The sequence below is a fragment of the Adiantum capillus-veneris genome, chromosome 2, assembly GCF_014529385.1.
Source record: "Adiantum capillus-veneris isolate H3 chromosome 2, ASM1452938v2, whole genome shotgun sequence".
NCBI classification, from domain to species: Eukaryota; Viridiplantae; Streptophyta; class Polypodiopsida; order Polypodiales; family Pteridaceae; genus Adiantum; species Adiantum capillus-veneris.
The window spans coordinates 114,324,093-114,344,629 of record NC_140932.1 but is presented as its reverse complement, the minus strand read 5'-3'; the positions used below and the strand labels follow the sequence as shown (position 1 = coordinate 114,344,629).

At 40.7% G+C, this 20,537-nt stretch overlaps 1 protein-coding gene and 2 pseudogenes across 2 annotated transcripts; 2 read left to right on the top strand and 1 right to left on the bottom strand.

The window, feature by feature from the left end:
• Positions 1-8,743: 8,743 nt before the first annotated feature.
• On the top strand, positions 8,744-16,020 carry LOC147463420 (uncharacterized; annotated as a pseudogene).
• Positions 9,351-17,016, bottom strand: LOC147463419 (uncharacterized; annotated as a pseudogene). Its single transcript, XR_015185118.1, has 12 exons — positions 16,222-17,016; positions 15,320-15,382; positions 12,222-12,275; positions 10,946-11,236; positions 10,777-10,866; positions 10,607-10,705; positions 10,444-10,512; positions 10,237-10,341; positions 10,075-10,155; positions 9,913-9,987; positions 9,775-9,837; positions 9,351-9,675 (listed from the first exon to the last, which is right to left on the bottom strand). The product of XR_015185118.1 is annotated as an uncharacterized LOC147463419 (transcript).
• Positions 17,017-17,177: 161 nt separating this feature from the next.
• Positions 17,178-19,026, top strand: LOC147463418 (uncharacterized). Its single transcript, XM_086488729.1, has one exon. The coding sequence runs from the start codon at positions 18,250-18,252 to the stop codon at positions 18,874-18,876; it is 627 nt and encodes a 208-aa protein (XP_086344855.1). The 5' UTR covers positions 17,178-18,249; the 3' UTR covers positions 18,877-19,026.
• Positions 19,027-20,537: the final 1,511 nt, after the last annotated feature.

Sequence of the window (20,537 nt, the reverse complement as noted above, 5' to 3'; positions counted from 1 at the left end):
GAACAAAGTCAAGGATAGTTCCGACTTGTTTATTATGCCAGTAGAGAATTATCATCCGCAGAAAGAAATTATTCCGTAACCGAAAGGGAATGTTTAGGGATGATTTATTCACTGAAGAAATTTCGGCACTATCTGTTGGGCCGACGTTTTTTCTTCCATGTGGACCATTCGGCTCTTTTATACCTGGTAAGGCAACAGAATTTGACGGAAAGATTGGCCAGATGGGTGCTTTTGTTGCAGGAATTTGACTTTGAGGTCATACATCGGCCAAGGGCTCAGCATGCGGTGGCTGACTATCTATCCAGGTTAGATTCTGGTGAGCCGCCGACAGGTGTAGCTGATGACTTTCCGGATGCATCTCTGTTTCTAATAGGTGTAGTTACAGAGGATACAACAGTTCTGCAAGAGGCAAGGGTCATCCCTAGCATCCCATGGACATGGTATGAGGAGATGTTTCATTTTCTCGACAGCGGCGAAATGCCTTCCTTCTTGTCCAGCCATCAGAGGAAACGGATGGCTATCAGAAGCAGGAATTTTGAGATTATTATGGGGAAGCTCTATTATCGTACGGTGGCGGATGTATTACTCAGATGTATGCTACCACAGGAGCAGGAACCAGTATTGGAGGAAGTCCATACCGATATTGTGGGAGGTCACTTTGCAGCATTAATCACAGCTCGAAAAGTTCTCCAATCAGGGTTATGGTGGCCCACATTGTTTCAGGATGCGAGAAATTATGTGCAACAGTGTGATGTGTGTCAACGGTTGGGGAAACCTACCAAAGGTCCAGAATGCCTTTTGAGCTGGTTTTGCCCTTGGAGCCTTTTCAAAAGTGGGGTTTGGATTTTGTTGGTCCTTTTAAACCAGTTGCAGCTCACACAGGTAATAATTATATTTTGACAGCCACGAATTACGCTACCAAATGAGTGGAGGCATGGCCTTTGAGAGATAATACTACAGTTTCTGTGGTTGGATGCTTATATAAGGATATATTTTCTAGATATGGCTGCCCTATTGAGCTGGTTAGTGACAAGGGAAGTCATTTTTTGAATAAGGTGATGGAGAGAATGCTACAGTTTTATTTTGTATTGCACAAAAATTATTCTCCATATTATCCTCAGGCAAATGGGCAAGCAGAATCAACTAATAAGCAATTGATTCGGATTTTAACAAAGTTAGTGAATATGCATCGAACAGATTGGGATGTGAAACTTCCTTCCGCCTTATGGGTCTATCGGACAACTTATAAAGTGGCAACAGGATTGACTCCTTTTAATTTGGCATTTGGCATGGAGGCAATCACCCCGGTGGAGCATGTGATTTCGAGTCTGCGGATGCTGATTGCGGGTCGGCTTCTTCTGGAAGATTCTGTGATTTATCGATTGGATGTTTTGCAGGAACTAGACGAAGAGCGGTTGCATAGCTTTGCGGTGCTGCAGAATCTGCAGTCTAGGCGAAAAAAATGGCTGGGTCGCCCGAAAGCACGGCAAATTGTTCGGGGACAGTTGGTCCTTGTCTTTAATTCCCGCCTCGGGAAGATACCGAGGAAGCTTAAATTACGGTGGTCAGGACCATTCTGGATTTTTCAAGCATGCAGGCCCATCTCTTTTTATTTGGCGGATTTGCGGGGGGAGGTTATTTCTGTGTCGGTCAATGGTTTCAGACTACGCCATTATGTTTCACCTACCCTGATTCAGTGCCCCTTTGCTGTGGTACAAGAGCCGGAAGCCGCCCTAATAATGATTGGGGATTCTTTTGCATGCAATCTTGGAAAGCGGGAAAGGAGCTATGATGGTTGCGACACCGTGGCTCGCCCAGCCTCACCATGTCAATGGTAGCAAAGCGAGAACCACAAACACTAATATGTTAATCCATGGGATGTAGTTGACTCAAGTAATGCATGAAGTCCAAAAGATGTTGAAATCCTCTTAGAAAACCCATTCTATCTTGCCAATTTGAGGTGCTAATCTCAAGTGTGTTTCACACACTAAAAGTTAGCTTACTTTACCGCAAGCGTCAAGTGATAGCTACATGATTCTAAATGCACACAAAATTACTACATGATTAGACCAATCTCTATTAGGCATCCTTATGATTTCAAATTTTCATTTTAACACTTAGGAAAAATTGCACCTATTAACAATAGCCTATTTTTAGCAGGTTGGGTTTGCTGCTAGAAGCACTTGCTAGCTTCCTTTAAGCAAGCTCTAGCCATTACTATACTTAGAAATTGATCTGGGTACATGTTTTGTGCAATATTAGCATGTAAAACATATAGAAAAACACATTCAAAACCACCAAATTATTGCAAGAAACTTACATTTAATAGAAGTGTTTTCACTTGGGAACATGCAAAAAGTCTTAGAATTGAAATGCCATATGTGAGGGAGACACAAGCAAGAGAAGCAAGAGGGAAGAGTATGCAAATAGAATAGTTGTGTGCTCAATTCATTATCCAAAACTGGGTTCAATTTTACAATATTGGTTTATATACCTTAGGCAAGGTTTCAAAGAAAATATTTTTGACCCAAAGTTTGGGTGAAATGGGGCTGATAACTAAATGTAATTACAAAGCGGAAGCCCTTGGCCCCATTAACTTAGTTTACAAATTTTAATGAATAATTTGATACAAAAGATATTGGACTTTGGTGGGATTTTCATTCAATAATAAAGGTACATTATAAAAGATGTAGCTGAAATGATCAAAAGTGGTATTCCAATTAGTTGAGTAGCTAACATTCCTCCCTCCTTGTTTGTGTTATCCGTGACAAAACTACTTAATGGCTAAGTAGAGTGTAGATTGGAGTGCAACATTACATTGTTGGAGTTGCTCCAATCCTCGGGGGTACTTCATTTGGAGCTCATTGTCTATTGAGATAATTGCATTGTAATCAGTTTTTTTTCTTCTATGGTTGAATATCCCACAAACATTGCATAGAGGTTTACAATGATAGGGCAAAAATATCTTTGAAAACCCCCAATGTAGAATGCCTCCTCGAAAATATTCATGTAGTACATGTGTAAGAATATCAAGCATGCATAGAGACCATATATAACATCTTTTAATAGATGCTCAAATAGGTCATAGCCAAGGCCTTAGTTGCCTTCTAGAAATGACATCCAAGTGGTGTTAGTTTTCTTCCCTTTAGGGAAAGTCTCCAAGCACATGGGCATCATTTTGGTAATTTTCATGAGCATATTCATGCTAAGTTTTGGATGTCTCAAAATAAATTTATGGTTATAGAAAAACTTTGCACCATGTAAACGTTAATGGCCCATCCATCTTTAAGTGGTGTTAGCTGCTTGGTTTCTTTTGCTTTAGCAAGAGATGGCTTGACCAGCTTTTGACTCTGGGTGCCATAATTATGTTGGATACTTCTTGATATTAGCAGGGGAATTTACATATAAGATCAAGTACCTTGAGTGCCTTAATAGCTAGATTTTTCTCATTATCGGGTGTGCTTGTGTCGAATCTCCTGCTTGGTCTTTGAGTAACCTTTTTTTGATTTGTAGTTCTTCGTATTGGATCAATGGAAAACGGAATGCTTGGATTGATAGAATGTTGAATCCTTCCTTCCATTCCAATGCCTCCTTCCATATATTTTTTGTCTCTTTTATGATGTTTGCCTTGAGCTCCTTTACGGCATCAACACTTAGGTTTTCTTATGTTGGGCAGGGTCTAGCTTCAGCTTCTAGGGGTTTCATCTCTGGCAGTGAGGTTGATGCACCCAGGGGATCCTCTAGACGATGCAAAAATTGTAGGGCTGTAGAGCCCCCATGGGTTTTTCTACCTGTTCCTCCTCTTGCTCTACCTACTTTACCTTGTTTGCTTCTTGTGATTTATGTAGCTCTACCTTTGCTTTCTCAATCCCTTGCTGGTATGTCTCTTCTTTTTGCATGAAGCTCATAGATAGTTCCTTTCTCAACATTTTCTCCTACTTTAACTCCATTTCATTCTTTGTTATTTTTCTCCAAACCATTGTAAACTCCAAACAAATCCATTGGTGCTGACTCTACAAGGTATAGATGAAGCACGTTTAATAGATGAGCTTGTTCTTGGTATCTTAACTTTTCTTGTGTTAATTATGTGTTGGCAACAACAACCTACATTTGGAGTCTTTGAGCATGTGCACCTAAATTTTGTAGAGCGGTAGTCATTGCTTTGAGACACTGTTCCTATTGCTCATTGGCTATAGAAATTTGGTCTAGGACTTCAATCAAATTTGAAACCTCCTGATTTTTCATTGGTTGCTCTCTTTTAACTCATGTATCTCTGTCCAAGCTCTTTCATTGACATCATTGCAATCTTTATTGAAAGCATTGGCTATTTCTAGCCTCGTTGTAGTGAGACTAAGTATTTGTTGGAGTGTGCGGATCTGGATTTGCCCAGCATATACCTCTTCTTTCATCTTCTCTACAACCTAGTGTACATACTCAACATATTCATCAATCTCTTCTAGTGGAGGTATCTAGGAAGTGTTGGTTTCTTCTTTTTGGGCTATTTCCTCTCTTTCTTCTTTGTTGTGTTCCTTCCTTGTTCCTTCCATCTTGTTGTTCCTAGATCCTCTTGATTTCCTTCTTAATGCTTGGTGTTTAGCAAGTCCATGTGCATATCCATTTATTTAGTCTCTATATCTTTGTGGACTTATTCACTTTTTGATGACAATTTAACATGGTGTGTGAATTTTTTTGGAAGTTCTTGTATTACTGTTGGTTGAGAGGTAGTGGCCACTTTGGGTATATGGTTTTGTCCACCTTTGGCTCTCTTTTTGGGTGCTTCTTTAGTGACTTGAGTTTCTTTCTCTACTTTCCCTTCCTTTTGCATTCAAGCTCTCTCTTCTTCTACATAGAGTGATTATAGGCTAGGATGTGGATTGTCTTGTTGCCTATACATAGGGTTCATAGTGCTCAACCTCCTTGGGTTTGGTTGCGAAAAATCTTCAAAGTCTCCTCATAATCCTCTTTCAAGCTCAAAGGCTTTTCTTTCTCCTTCTAAGCATGTAGCCCTCTAAGATGGTTCTTCAATCCGCACAGTAGAAGCAATTTTGGTGGTTTCTTTTGACTCTTCTACTTTTCCCTTGATCGTTCTGTTTTCTTTGTCTTGCTCTATTTGATCTTTGAACTATGTCATTCATAGCCTCTTGTTGAGCAACAACATCCATCACGTCTTCTTTATGAAGTTGGACTAGTATTTTTAACCTTCTCTGTAGTTGTGTTGAGACTGGAGGTGCTCATGGAGGGAGCTCCTTTTCATCTTCACCTTCTTGCTTTAGTAGCCAATCATTTTTCTTAGAAGTAGGTGATAAATGATACGCTTGCCCAATGGCATGAGTGACCACTCATGTCACCGCCTGTGGTGGTACCAAAAGTTGAATTTAGAGCTAAGGATCTCTAGTAGAGTGTCCATATGGCTTGAAAGTCTCTCTTTTATACTTTCTATCCCCCACTTAGATTTTGGATCCCAAAATGCTTTTCTCATAGCTTGATAGTAGCCAATCTTACACATGGTTTGGTCCTAGTAGAATACTTTGTCTCTTTGGCGAGTCTTTTTGTCTATATGTTGGCCTATGGTCTCTACAGGCCCTTGATCCCAACTTTGACTTTGCAAATAGCTTCCCCATGGTCTCTCAACCCTATGTAGTGACTTTGGTTCACTTTGACCCAATATTTGCCACCATGGTGCAAAATGATGCATTGTAGTCATTTTCCCAATTTTGGTGTTATAGTGGCCATTTGGACTATTTTCTTGTCAAAACCACATTCTAGAAATTCTATACAACATGCCTTGGTGTTGCCAATGAGTTGGATTTGGAGTCATTGATTGGGGCTTGGCATTGCGAGTGGGCATTGAGAAGCGAGCAACCAACATCATATGCTTGAGTAAGCGTCTTGGAGGTTGTTGTCCTAAGACACACTGTGGTCTTCAAACTTCTATTGGTCCTACTGCATTCCCATAATGTATCTAGGAGGAGTAGGTGCTACTAGAATAGGTTGTACATACCTCTCCCTAGAATATTCCATGCTATAGTAACAGTCTTCTCTCGTATGGTTTGTCCATTTTCTCTCAATTTTGCACCACTTAAGCTCCCTCGGATAAGACTTTACAAGAGGAGCTAACCTCTTAACCATTTCATCGATAAACTTTCCTTGATCGATAGATGCCATTGGTTTTGCAATGGACTCACTCATGTGTGAATCACTGTGCTGAGAGGATGTGTCGTCCTCTTGATTCTTACATTCCTTTTATTTGTATTCCTCACAATTATCCACCAGATAAGGAGCTTCTTTGATCTATTCGTTTAGCTTCAAGCTCCTTATCATATGCAAATCCTTCTGAAGACCCACATGTCTCATTCCTTGGACAAAGATCAGCATCAATAGAGCCTGCGTAGGTAGTTCCTCTATTGGACAAAATTTGACATATCTCTTGAGCCGTAATAATGCTTTGCATATCGATTCACCCTCTTTCTATTTGAATCTTTCAATTTCTGAGGCCATATTGTGAGCTACGTCTTTTTGCAAGAATTCTTCAAACAAATCTTCTAGAGTCTAAAATCTCATCTTTCCACTGAGTCAAACCATGTAGCCATGTGATCTCTTTGAGAGTCAATTGTGTCACAAATTCCAAAACTTCCTCTGCTCTAATCACTCTACTGAAAGTCGCTACATGATCTCTCAAATCTTTATCGTTGGAGTATTTTTTATTTATCCATTTCTAAACTTGGGACGATCTAACTCGCTGATTGTCTACAAGTCTAATCATAGACTCTCCCAATCATTCTCTCGCTTCAAGCCTTCTACTATGCCTAGGTTCTTCTTTGAAGGGATTGGTCGTTCTCTTGGAGATTGGTCTATTACGGAGATTCAGTTGAGGAGGCATGTCCACTATCTCTGTGATCATTTCATCTCTCATTATCACTGTAGAAGGGAATCCAGGTGGCTCCCTTTTTGGAATTCTCCTAGGAATCCTCATGTTTGGGTGGAGATATATGTTGTCCTTCATTGCCCAAATATCCACCTATTTCTAATGCAGTCTATGGATTTGTGCCTCGGGGGGGGGGGGGGGGTCACTATGTATAAATTGTGTATATCACGTGCATTCAAGGACTATTTTGAAGACTCTTTCTGTTAAACTTTTGGCAAATAAAATGCACCCTTTTCCTATTCAATTTGTAGATTTTTTCTCCAGTTCCATTTTAGGGTTACATTTTGTATGTGAGAATGTGAGAAAAAATAAATTTTAATAACTTCTAATGCATTCACGTGATATTCACATAATTTTTTAGTGATCCCCCCAAGATTTGTGCTTTCTACAGGTCTGCATTCTTGTCCATACTTGTCAACAACTATAGATTTTCATCGACAGTTGACTCCGTATGTATAGACATCTAAGAGCTTGTAATTCATCATCTCTTCTGGGTATGGCTCTTAGCACCTATAAAGGTTGACCTCACTGTCCTCAATGTATCAATACAATTCTTCACTCTCATGATCTTTCATCCAAACTCTCTTAACAAAATTGGTCTTTATCAACTGCAAGTTTGAAAGATCCATTATGGGCGTATGCTCCTCTATTGTTGGGATCCTGAAGCTTGTGCAAGATGAGTTTGAAGCTAAAGTAGATATATTTTTTGGGATTAACAACTCTAGCTTGATCTAAGAAGTCTTATTCCAATGTGTTCAAGTGCTTTTGCTAAGAAAAAGTCGAAACTATGTCCAAAACCGGGACCGTTTTCTCATAATTCTCTCAAATTATCACATTTAGACACCCCTAACTTTTGGATGCATTTTGAGGCCTTAACAATGTTTTTCCAAACATTGACCAACAATAAAGGACCTGAAGGGTCTTTGATTGTTGTTCATGGGTTACATTGAATGTTAGAGCTACTCTGGAGCTTCATTTTTTATAAAAAAAGTTTCTAAATCCGATCTCGAGAGCTTAAGTTATGGCGAAAACAGACATTATGTACTTGGAGACTTTATACGTTGGGATGGAGGAAATGGAACAACACACAGGATATCAACTCGATGCCTCTCTATAGCCCAGCAGGTATCCAGCATCCCAAGCCACACAGAAACACGTACACACGCACAGTATTCGCCAACCTTCACACCAAAGACTCGCCTACGAGCAACTTTGGCTACACACAATCACCTTTACCGATGCACACACACCAATGCACACAACTCTGTAAACCCACTCACACCGGGAGACCTCGTAAGCCTCGACCACATACAAAATCACACTGAGTCTGCAACCACAATCAATCTCTCTCTCTCTCTCTCTCTCTCTCTCTCTCTCTCTCTCTCTCTCTCTCTCTCTCTCTCTCTCTCTCTCTCTCTCTCTCTCTCTCTCTCTCTCTCTCTCTCTCTCTCTCTCTCTCTCTCTCTCTCTCTCTCTCTCTCTCTCTCTCTCTCTCTCTCTGCATACACACACCAAAACCCGGAGCCACCGCTACCACGGGCACCCGCACGAGACGAGATAGATGAGATTAAGACTGAATTCAGACAATCAAAATACATTTAAACAAGCTGTCCATCATCACTAAAAAACTCTCGGGTATAATGATGGTGTCAATAAGCTTTGAAGCAATCTTGTCTCCTCCCTCTGCTGGCTTTGACGGCCTCTTTATCTCGCTTTGCACAAGGCAGTGTTTTTTTCATGCATGAATGGTTGCCTGCAAATGGCACTCCACCTCCTGCTTTACCTTGCTTACCATGCAGCCCTCAACTCCCTCAAACTATGGCAACCCTGTTTGCATATCTTGCAGCTTGCGACCTCCCTTCACGCAGCTCACTGGCGGCTCATTCTCTTCATGCCTCCGATGACACACACAGATACCTTGTCTCTGTAGCGTCCTGCTTTCAACACAGGCTCCTCATCTTCATGCCCTTGGAAGCTCTTATACATGGCCCCACAAGGAGCTTTTGACATGTTACCATATAGAAAAAAATATAAATTTGCTAGATGATTCACTAGTTTGAATACACACAACTAGTAAAAGTGCAAACTAGCAACTGTGAGACAGTTTCTAGTTGGTCAATCTAGTAAGTTTGTTACTATATGGCAAATGGTACTACCATATAGTAACTAAGTTGCTAGATCTAACTAGAAACTCTTCACACTTTCTAGTTTGACCTTAGTGTGTCAAACTAGTTAATCATCTAGCAAATCCAAAAAATAAGTCACCAAGTAAATCTAAACTAGTTAATGACCTAGAAAATTTAAACTAGGTAGACATATAGAAAATCTAAACTAGTAGAATGTATGCTAAGTCAAATCTTTAAGTGATTGAGGAAATGATTTAATCAACTTAACAAGAGAGGTACATGTAGCCAAATATGAAAGTTCAATAAGATAATGTCACTTTCAAACACATAGAAGTTTCAAAGATACAAATCTCAATCTTCATTTGCCAACTCCACATCTTTGAGTGACAAAGCTCCTACCTTATCAAAATTGATACAAACTATGCTCTTCACTAAGAGCCAAGTCACTAAATCCTCACACATGGTAAAAGAATTGGTGTCACCCGCCTTCCTCTTGAAGAAGGAATGTGTTTTTTTGAGAGCAGTATAAGTAGGTTTTACAAGATGATCAATGTCTTCAACCTTCTTAGTACCAAGCCATTTCATTAGAATGGCTTCTTTATCACTTACACATAACTCTCGTGCCTACAAAAAAATAACAAAGAGTATCAGTCATCATCTAGTTAAACTCTATGTGTATTAGTCAAAGTATAGTGCAAGTAGTACACCTAACAAAATACACACCTTTTTTTCTAAAACAGAGCTTTCATCAATAATACTCTCTTCTCTGGATCCACTTGATAGTTCCTAAACATGAAAACAATATAGTTTTAATCCTAGTTACCAAGATTTCATTTATATAGCTTAACTTAACCAATTTACCTTTTTCTTTTTGTTATTGGAAACCTTTGAAGCTTTCTCCTTTTTTTTGAGAAGCTCCTGAAGCTTACTCATAGCCTAAAAACACGACACACAACAACTTATAAAAGAAAGTAAAATCCAATATTGATCAAGCTACTCAACACAAATATATTACTAGCATACCTTTCTTTTTCGCACACTTTTCCTAGAGAGCAGATCTACGTTTGAATCGCAAAATTCACTTGAAGTGTTATCTTTCATTTTCTATATACCAAACAATCACAATAATCAAGCAATACAAAAAATGTATTTTATGCATCAAACAACATAACTTCAAACTCAAACCTTGTTCTCTACATGGTTATGATCAACACCATGTGAACTCTCATAAGATTTTTTTTCTTCCAAAGCAACCCCAAAGCTCCCATCTGATATAAATCTTTGATACTCCTAAATAAAAAATAATCATAATTTAAGTGAAATATAAATATAAATATATATATATATATATAAATATAGATAGAGAGAGAGAGAGAGTACTTTTGAACATACCTCATAAGCATCATTTTCTTCATCATTATTTTGCCAAGGAATTTCTGGAATATATACTTCTACATCTTCCTAAGTTTTCATAAATAAACCATAAACAAATTTAACTTTAAGAACACACATTTAGAAGCTCAAGATGAATAGTGTGTAGTAACCAATGACTCACATTAGCTGGTGCCTCCTTTTCCATCTTGTTTTCAATTACCACAATAGTATCCATGTCAGTAAGCTTTGCCAAAGCATTGTCATCATGAGCATTCTCTACCTATTGAAAATAAAATGTAGATGAAAAAAAGCATCAAGTAAGCCACTAAGTATTCATGCTAACTATCTTACCATTTTGTTAGGAGAATCATCTTTATCCAAGTCATTGGATTCTCCATGTTGCATCCCAACATCCTTATCATGTAAATCATTATTTATGGCCTATATTTGCATTAAAAATATCTTGTAAGTATAAAACACACAAAAAACATATCTTTATTAATGCATTAAATAACCATACCGTAGATCCACTCGAGGAAGACGTTGATTGGTGGGCCTTTCGTTTGGTATACTTGCGCTTAGCGGCAAGAGACTTGATACACCATAAATAAATATCCTCCTCCTTCCAAGGATAAGAAGCTCCATCTATGACAATGTCTTTGAGTTTGCCTATGTTGTCTCCAATGATGCTCATGACTTGACTCTTTCGTTCAAGATTGTTTCGAAGGTCACCAATAGAGTCAACTTTTGCAAACCATTTTCCCACCTCCCCATAGTTAGAGTATAACACTCTATATTGATCCGGATGATACTTCAAAAGAAAATTTCTACCATAAAGCTTCCCTGCATCTCTGGATCATATTTAGTTGCACAAGGTGGATCCCCATGTGTAGTAATGCTAGTAGGATTTCCTAAAATTCTTTTGTTCCCAGCATAATTGGCTCTCCATACACTCAACTCTTTGAGAGCTTCATCATGAGGTTTCGAAAGCAATGCAGCTAAAATAGATTGCGGACAACTCATATTTACCCTAACAAAGTCAAACAAGCACACACATATAAAAATAATTAACAACCACCAATAAAAACAAGTTAAATCACTTTTAAAAAAAGAGACTTAAGTCAATATAGACATATCTAAGTAGTGGGTTACAAAATTAAATATAGACTTGACACATTGTATACATGCTCAAATAGTGGGGTACAAAATTAAATGTAAACTTGACACATTTTAGACATGTTCAAATAGTGAATTACAAAATATAATCATTCATTGGAGCGCCATATAATAGGTACCCAACAATCAAGCTCCCCTAGCTTAGTGATCTTCTTCTTCTTCACTACAACCCAACCTTCGAGCAGAAACAGACAACTATCCCAACTTCTCCATTCATTCTCCTCTATTTGAACTTTCCAAATATTGATTTGATGCATAGGAGGCTTTAGTATAGCAAGCTTTGCCATTTTTTCCTCACTATTTATTTCCCTAACCACGGCATGCTTCAATTGTTCCACACCTCCATTTTCGATGCATACTTTTACTATATCATGCTCTTGGAGCCATAAAGGAACATTTCCACATTGTCCTTCCTCTAGCAATCTATCCCTTCTCTTTAAGTCTTTCACTTCATAAGCTATGAACTTATGTCCTCGCGATAATGGCATTGGAATAAACTTATGTAGCAAAGATGAGATTGGGCGAATACAATCCCAAGTGAAGGGCAACGGTATCTTTTCAAGGACACTCATTCCTGTAACTGTATCAATAAGTAATCGTTCTGAATGAGTATCACCTACAATGCATTGCTTATAGTATCTCCCTGCAAAGAAAAGCATGGACTTTCCTTGATGCTGCATAGAGAAAAAAGAAGTTATACAAGCTTTCCAATAGCCCCTTTCCTCTACTTGTTGATTTATATCATCAACCTTCACCACCACATCAGAGCCAACTTTGTATATTTCCCCTCTGAAGAGAACCTTGTCATACGCCTTTACTTCTGCAATAGGAATGCTTGCTTCAATGTTCCAAAAGCTCCTTAAAAAGGTAGACTCCTCACTTGTTGGATTCCGATAAACACATCGCTTCTTAGAAATTGCAATGCCTTTGAGAAGAAGGCTATCTATACATGAAGATCTTTGACCATGTTTCAACATGATATTCCACAAAGATTTCGTTGCACCAATAGACGAAACAATTGCTAAACCATCCATATGTTGCAGTGGACACTCCTCTGAGTAGTCTTCTATAGCGGAGTTACTGAAAGTGCCACCCATAGAGGCATGCAAAGATCTTAAGAATCTTTGTTCCGGAAGAAGCCCATCACTGTCTGATTGCACAATCTGAAAAACTCTAGTAAAGAACTTCCTCAAATAATATTGGACAAATGATGCTCCATCCTGCATATTATTTGTCTTGATGGTGCTGTATATCTTTACAAGACGCTCAAAGATATAACACCAGTACCGATCATGTAGACCATGACGTATCACATCATCAAGAAGCTCACCACTTCCAGCAACATGTTCCAAGGGAGAAGAATTTGCTCCGAAGTATTCTTCTGTTTGAATTCTCCAAGATTGTAGAAGTGATTTTACGACTTGAATATCAACAATGGACCAGCCATGATCTCTAGAGTAATTGTAGAAACTATGAGCTATATCAATCAATAAATAGCCCAGAACTTGCAGCTATATATATATATATAGGAAAATTTACCAAAATACTCCTTTAATTTGTGGAAATTCCCATAATACGCAAATTTCAAAATTTCCCGACATACCCTTGTGCGTTATTTTCTAATTTTTATTCCTTTTTGACAAATGAGATCCGTTTTTGAGTGCTTGCCATTGCTAGGGATGTAATTTGCCACAAATTACCTCCAAAAAAGGACAATTTATACCTAAAAATAATGAAGCAAATCATCTCCAAAGCCTACATAGTCAACTCAAATTCTAGATATGCATCTTGATTTGATAGACGATCACTGTTCTTATGAAAAGCTACAATTTTTTATTTTTTATTGGAGAAATTTGATCTCACAACAAAGAGTATCTTCCTTGTAAAAAGCCCCCAATGTATGGACAAGCATCAAGTGGAGATGGAATTTATAAGCCTTAATATGGATATTTGACATTTAAAGTTTTCAATCTATTGCCTCTTGTAGTAGGGAATACATTCTCCCGTTGAACTAGATATATATGCAATGAGTTTCAAGGAGTGTAGCACCATTTGCAGTACTTGTATCACCTCTAAGCTACACTAATAAGTATTTTCATAATCACACCATAAAAAAGTAAGAGATGGCACCACAAGCTCTCCTTTGAAAGTAGACACAGTAAATAGGTCTTGCACAACTTTCCTTGGAAAAATCTCACCATACAATATACCTTCTAAAAAGGCAAAAAAACTCTAAGATATGAGAAATGATATAGACAAGTGCCCAAACTTAGGTATTGATTTTTTCAAGGTCATGGAATATGAGAGTTATAATGCAGTCCAATGCTTCTTTGCAAAAATGAATTACGAGAAAAAATAAAAACATCACAAAATAGCTTAATAAAACATAGTATAAGTACCATAGTACATACATATATTAAAAGAATACGTATTATGATTAGTACTTAGTATAAAGTAATCACTATATTGCGATGTGGAAAGGGATGCTTAGTAATTAGTGGGTTGGACCAGCTAGAATTTGTTACTTGTAACTAGTGACTACATAATTACTATATAGTAATTGCATTGAATTTAGGATTTGCTACTTCTAACTAGCAAGTAAACATAGTTACTATATAGTAATTGTGTGGAATTGGGTTTTACTACTTCCAACTAGCAACTCAACATAGTTGCTATATAGTAATCGCATTAGACCAAGGATTTACTACTTCTATGTAGCAACTCCACTTAGTACTATATAGGAAATCTAGAGGTACTTGAAAGTTTCTAGTTCCATCCAGCAATTATAGACCTATCATATAGTAACTTATGAATTTTCTAGTTCAATCTAGCAAAAAGCTCCTTACTTCCTACTTAGATCTAGGAAGTACATGGAACCCAAAACGAATTTCTATATGGTAACATGTCAAAAGCTCCTTGTGCCCAAGAGCCCCCCCTTTGCCTCCTCTGTCTACTGCAGCCCTCACGGCCTTTCTCTTGCATCGACTGCTCCCCAAGATGGCCCCCCCGACCCTCCTCTCCTGATCTGTCCTCAACCTACGGCCCATGGCGGCCTTTTTCCTTCCCCTACCTGCAACTCCTCGTTGCACTGCAGCGCTGCATGGCCCCTTGTTCCACCCAAAAGCTGCCCTCTGGCGGCCTCCCTGCAACTCTTGTGGCCTTTTCCTCTCAGCAAGGCGGGCTCCTTTTTCCTTTCAGCAGCGCCTTCATCCCCTGTACTGCGCTCTCCTCAGAGCCATCACCTCACGGTGTCACCACCCTACCGCCCTCCTCGGCCTCCTTCTCTCTCCCCTTCTTGCATGGCTCCATCATCCGTATAACGAGCCTCCCCCTTCACTGCATGCTAACTGCCGTCCTCTCTCCGCATGCGCCACCCGATTGAATGCTCCACACCTCGTTTTTCTTTTTTTGCAACTCCGTGTTAAACCTCCTCTAAAAATAGCCAGCATGGCCTCCTTTCCCACGTGAGAATGCTCATGAGCTCCGAATACTTCGACATCCGAGCTCCACTGTGTTAATGCCAACCCGATCACCAAAAATATTGTTCAAAATAGTGTTTGCCGCGGTTGACCATCGTTTCGAGCTCGAAGTGACACCCGAAACAACCATGAAGCCGTAGTCGAATACATAAAGATTTCGACTCCGCTGACCTCGATGTCCGATCCGACATACACATCATAGCACCGTCTGGCTTCCAAGTTTGAGAGCCACAAATGACCTGTATAGTGTCGCCTTTGGCATACACATCCAGATAGTCGGGTGTCTTTGCAGATACCTCGCTCTGAATCCCATATCATAAACTTTATGGCAGTTGGATCCATTATCCCTTGCTTCATTTCCAAGCTTGTGATATTAACCTTTGCTCTTGCCACCTATGATTGGACGAAACACTGACAACTATCCACTAGCAAGCGCCCCATCTCGGTGTACCTAGCCCATAGCACCATCAAATACTTGCCCAATGTACCTGCCACTTGCCTGCAAACCGTCATGCATGGACTTCTTGCATCTCCATGGGTCGACACAGTCGGGCTGTACCATCATTTCCCAACCCCTCGTTGAGCATTCATGCTCAACCGTAGTATTATTTAGGTAAAGTAGCGTTGCATAATAACAAGCTGATAGATAGTATTTACATGAAGTAGTAGATAGATAGAGTGAATCTAGTAGATAGATAGAGAGCTGCACAGTCTGCCGTACCACCCGCCTAGGTCAAATGGAAAGCCATAGGCTCTCCTTACTGTGATGCAAACTCCACCATGCGTCCATAGTACATGCATAATGAACCTTTTTCCTGCACCTGTAAACCCGAAAACAAGCCTCTCGTGCAGCTTGGCATAGCATCGATCTTCAACCTGTATCCATATGCCGGTTTCATATACAAAACAAGCCTGTAAATCAACCTGTGAAGCATCTTCACTATACATCATGATCGCCTCACCTGATAGAGAACTCTCCATAGCATACCTCTATCACGATAGCTTTGCAACCCGTGCAAAACTACCTGTAAAGCAGCTTTCAACAGCATGTCCATCAATAGCACAACTTCCATCTTTAGCAACCTGTCTTCCACTACCGCTGCTTCTTGCATAGCCCAACCTACCTGTGTGCCAAGCATACCCTCTTTTGTGGATCCTTCAAATGGCATGGCATACATTCCATACCTGACTCACCATGCCAATCCTCGTCCACTGCAGCCTGTGATGCTTCCTCTTCAACCACTTCATGCGAGATCAAATCGGATTGCTCGATTACCTTTGCCTGCTCTTCAAGGACTTCGTCTACGACGACATCATCTGCTAAGCAAGAAAGAAAGCCATGATCTATTACCTAGCTCGTTTTTTGGTAGGTCGACATCACCAATACCTTCTGGAATGCACTGCCACTCTTCAACACAATCAGTGGGGCAAGATTGCCAAACCCCCTGGCTAGCTTCCTCCTGCACAACTTCGACCATCGCTTTGCCGACAACTTCAAGCTTGTCTTGTGAGCTTTTCACATCTTCTTTTTCTTCTTCATGCATACATACTTCCACCAAGACCGCACCCTTGCTAGCCGGGCTAACAGACTCTTGTATAGCAGCACACCAAAACTAGAGGTACCAATTGAAACGAATGACCAAAATGGCTTACCAATGGCAAAGCAGCTACCTCTTTGATGCTTGAACTCCCCTTTGGCTTCATGGCATGACGCAACTCCATTGCCGAGCTATATCCATAGTCTGCCGGCTTCAACAAACCCATCTCCAGCTTCTTCTTTGCTTTCCTGCTCTTTGCCTTTGCCAAGCAAACCATTTGCTCATAGTCCTCTGCACCACCACACTCTACCTTCTCTCTGATTCGTGGATGCAAGCAAGCTAGAAACTGCTCTCGCTTGAAATGTTCTCCATTTTGCACACATGTAGCAACAGCTAGTCTTTCCCAAATAGATTCAAAGTTACCCAAAAACAAAGAAAAATCTTCTCTGATTCGTGGATGCAAGCAGGCTAGAAACTGCTCTCGCTTGAAATGTTCTCCATTGCGCACACATGTAGCAACAGCTAGTCTTTCCCAAATAGATTCAAAGTTACCCGAAAACAAAGAAAAATCTTCACTTACATCCTGTTTGAGCTTGCTCAATTGCTCACCAAAGTTTGATGGAGAAACCCGCTTCTGAAAAGCTTCAACAAACTGCTTCCGAATCTCGCTTAGCGGACTGACGATCTGCAACTTTCAAACCTTCAAACCAGGCTTTGGCCTTGTAGAACAAGGGTAGGACCTTTTGGCTTCATGTCCACAAATTCTTAACCGCAACATGTATAGCTCCATATCGGAAAACCAATCTGCAGCCTCTTCTTCTCCAGCGAGAACCAAGTCAATATCATGCATCATCTTCAGGCTTTAAAGCTTCATCGAGGAGCAATCACTAGGTCCTCAGTGGGGGCACCACTGATGGGATGGGGGAAATGGAACAACACACAGGACACCAACTCGATGCCTCTCTATAGCCCAGCAGGTATCTAGCACCCCAAGCCACACAGAAACACGTACACACGCACATTATTCGCCAACCTTCACACCAAAGACTCGCCTACGAGCAACTTTGGCTACACACAATCAACTTTACCAACGCACACACACCAATGCACACAAATCTGTAAAACCACTCACACCGGGAGACCTTGCAAGCCTCGACCACATACAAAATCACACTGAGTCTGCAACCACAATCAATCTCTCTCTCTCTCTCTCTCTCTCTCTCTCTCTCTCTCTCTCTCTCTCTCTCTCTCTCTCTCTCTCTCTCTCTCTCTCTCTCTCTGTCTCTGTCTCTGTCTCTGTCTCTGTCTCTGTCTGTGCACACACACACCAAAACCCGGAGCTACCGCTACCACGGGCACCGGCACCGGCACGAGACGAGATAGATGAGATTAAGACTGAATTCAAACAATCAAAAGACATTTAAACAAGCTGTCCATCATCACTAAAAAAACTCTCGGGTATAATGATGGTGTCAATAAGCTTTGAAGCACTCTTGTCTCCTCCCTCTGCTGGCTTTGACGGCCTCTTTATCTCGCTTTGCACAAGGCAGTGTTTTTTTCATGCATGAACGGTTGCCTACAAATGGCGCTCCACCTCTTGCTTATCATGCAGCCCTCAACTCCCTCAAACTATGGCAACCCTGTTTGCATATCTTGCAGCTTGCGACCTCCCTTCAAGCGGCTCACTGGCGGCTCATTCTCTTCATGCCTCCGATGACACACACAGATACCTTGTCTCTGTAGCGTCCTGCTTTCAACACAGGCTCCTCATCTTCATGCCCTTGGAAGCTCTACATGGCCCAAGAGACCCCCCTTTGCCTCCTCTGTCTACTGCAGCCCTCACGGCCTTTCTCTTGCATCGACTGCTCCCCAAGCTGGCCCCCCGACCCTCCTCTCCTGATCGGTCCTCAACCTACGGCCCATGGCGGCCTTTTTCCTTCCCCTACCTGCAACTCCTCGTTGCACTGCAGCGCTGCATGGCCCCTTGTTCCACCCAAAAGCTGCCCTCTGGCGGCCTCCCTGCAACTCTTGTGGCCTTCTCCTCTCAACAAGGCGGGCTCCTTTTCCCTTTCAGCAGCGCCTTCATCCCCTGTACTGCGCTCTCCTCAGAGCCATCACCTCACGGTGTCACCACCCTACCGCCCTCCTCGGCCTCCTTCTCTCTCCCCTTCTTGCATGGCTCCATCATCCGTATAACGAGCCTCCCCCTTCACTGCATGCTAACTGCCGTCCTCTCTCCGCATGCGCCACCCGATTGAATGCTCCACACCTCGTTTTTCTTTTTTTGCAACTCCGTGTTAAACCTCCTCTAAAAATAGCCAGCATGGCCTCCTTTCCCACGTGAGAATGCTCATGAGCTCCGAATACTTCGACATCCGAGCTCCACTGTGTTAATGCCAACCCGATCACCAAAAATATTGTTCAAAATAGTGTTTGCCGCGGTTGACCATCGTTTCGAGCTCGAAGTGACACCCGAAACAACCATGAAGCCGTAGTCGAATACATAAAGATTTCGACTCCGCTGACCTCGATGTCCGATCCGACATACACATCATAGCACCGTCTGGCTTCCAAGTTTGAGAGCCACAAATGACCTGTATAGTGTCGCCTTTGGCATACACATCCAGATAGTCGGGTGTCTTTGCAGATACCTCGCTCTGAATCCCATATCATAAACTTTATGGCAGTTGGATCCATTATCCCTTGCTTCATTTCCAAGCTTGTGATATTAGCCTTTGCTCTTGCCACCTGTGATTGGACAAAACATTGACAGCTATCCACTAGCAAGCGCCCCATCTTAGTGTACCTAGCCCATAGCACCATCAAATACTTGCCCAATGTACCTACCACTTGCCTGCAAACCGCCATGCATGGACTTCTTGCATCTCCATGGGTCGACACAGTCGGACTGTACCAACGTGTATGATGTCTATTGACTCAAAATTGCTCCAAACTTTAAGTGTAGACTCTCCTTGATGTACTCAAACCACTTGAAGTCTCAGTTTGTGATTCTAACACTCTTAACACCATTTTAGATGAAATGGGAAAATCCCACAACTTTGGGACTAATTTCAACGCCTATGGATTCCTATTTCCCATTAAATTTGGAAAATTTTCATTTAATTTGGGAATGTGACAAAGAGATAGATTCTCAAGAAAATGATGGTGTTGAGAAACACCTTTTAAAATTTTTATTTTTATGTGGGTGTTTCAAAACACTTCATAAAAGAGATAGATTCTCAAGAAAATGGTGGTGTTGAGAAACACCTTTTAAAATTTTTATTTTTATGTGGGTGTTTCAAAACACTTCATAAAAGAGATAGATTCCCAAGAAAATGGTGGTGTTGAGAAACACCTTTTAGAATTTTTATTTTTATGTGGGTGTTTAAAAAGACTTCATAAAATCATACATAAGCTGGGGAAATAAAACAATGAGCAAGATATTGAAATGCTATTCAATTTCTCCTATTAAGCTAGCCTGTGCCTTCTCCATGACATTTGATGGGATCTTGATTGTTTCCGCACTTCTTCCACCCCTTGGAGTCCATGACCATACAATTGTATCAACACACTCCCAGCGCTTTGGGTCAGCAAGATTGCAACACCAACTCTTTTTCCAACAATCCTCATACTGTTCTTGGATTGTGGGATTTCGTTTTCGATGTTTTGGTGCCCAATACTGAATCAGAACTTTCTTGTAGTTAGGAGATGATTTGTCTACATCAACGTTTGACTCTGCCACTTCTAGCCATATCGGATATTCAGGATCTGCGGGTCTCACAAGAACAAGATCCTCTTTTCTTACATCAATTTGAGGCCTAAAGGCCTCTTGTGGCCTTGCACTTTGAGGACCAACATAGTGATCATTCAATTCTTCATATCCTTGAAACTCATCTTTGTCTTCCTCTATCTCTTGCAT

Coding starts and splice junctions, on each gene's coding strand:
- LOC147463418 (XM_086488729.1), top strand. CDS start 18,250: ATGGCAACCCTGTTTGCATATCTTGCAGCTTGCGACCTCCCTTCAAGC.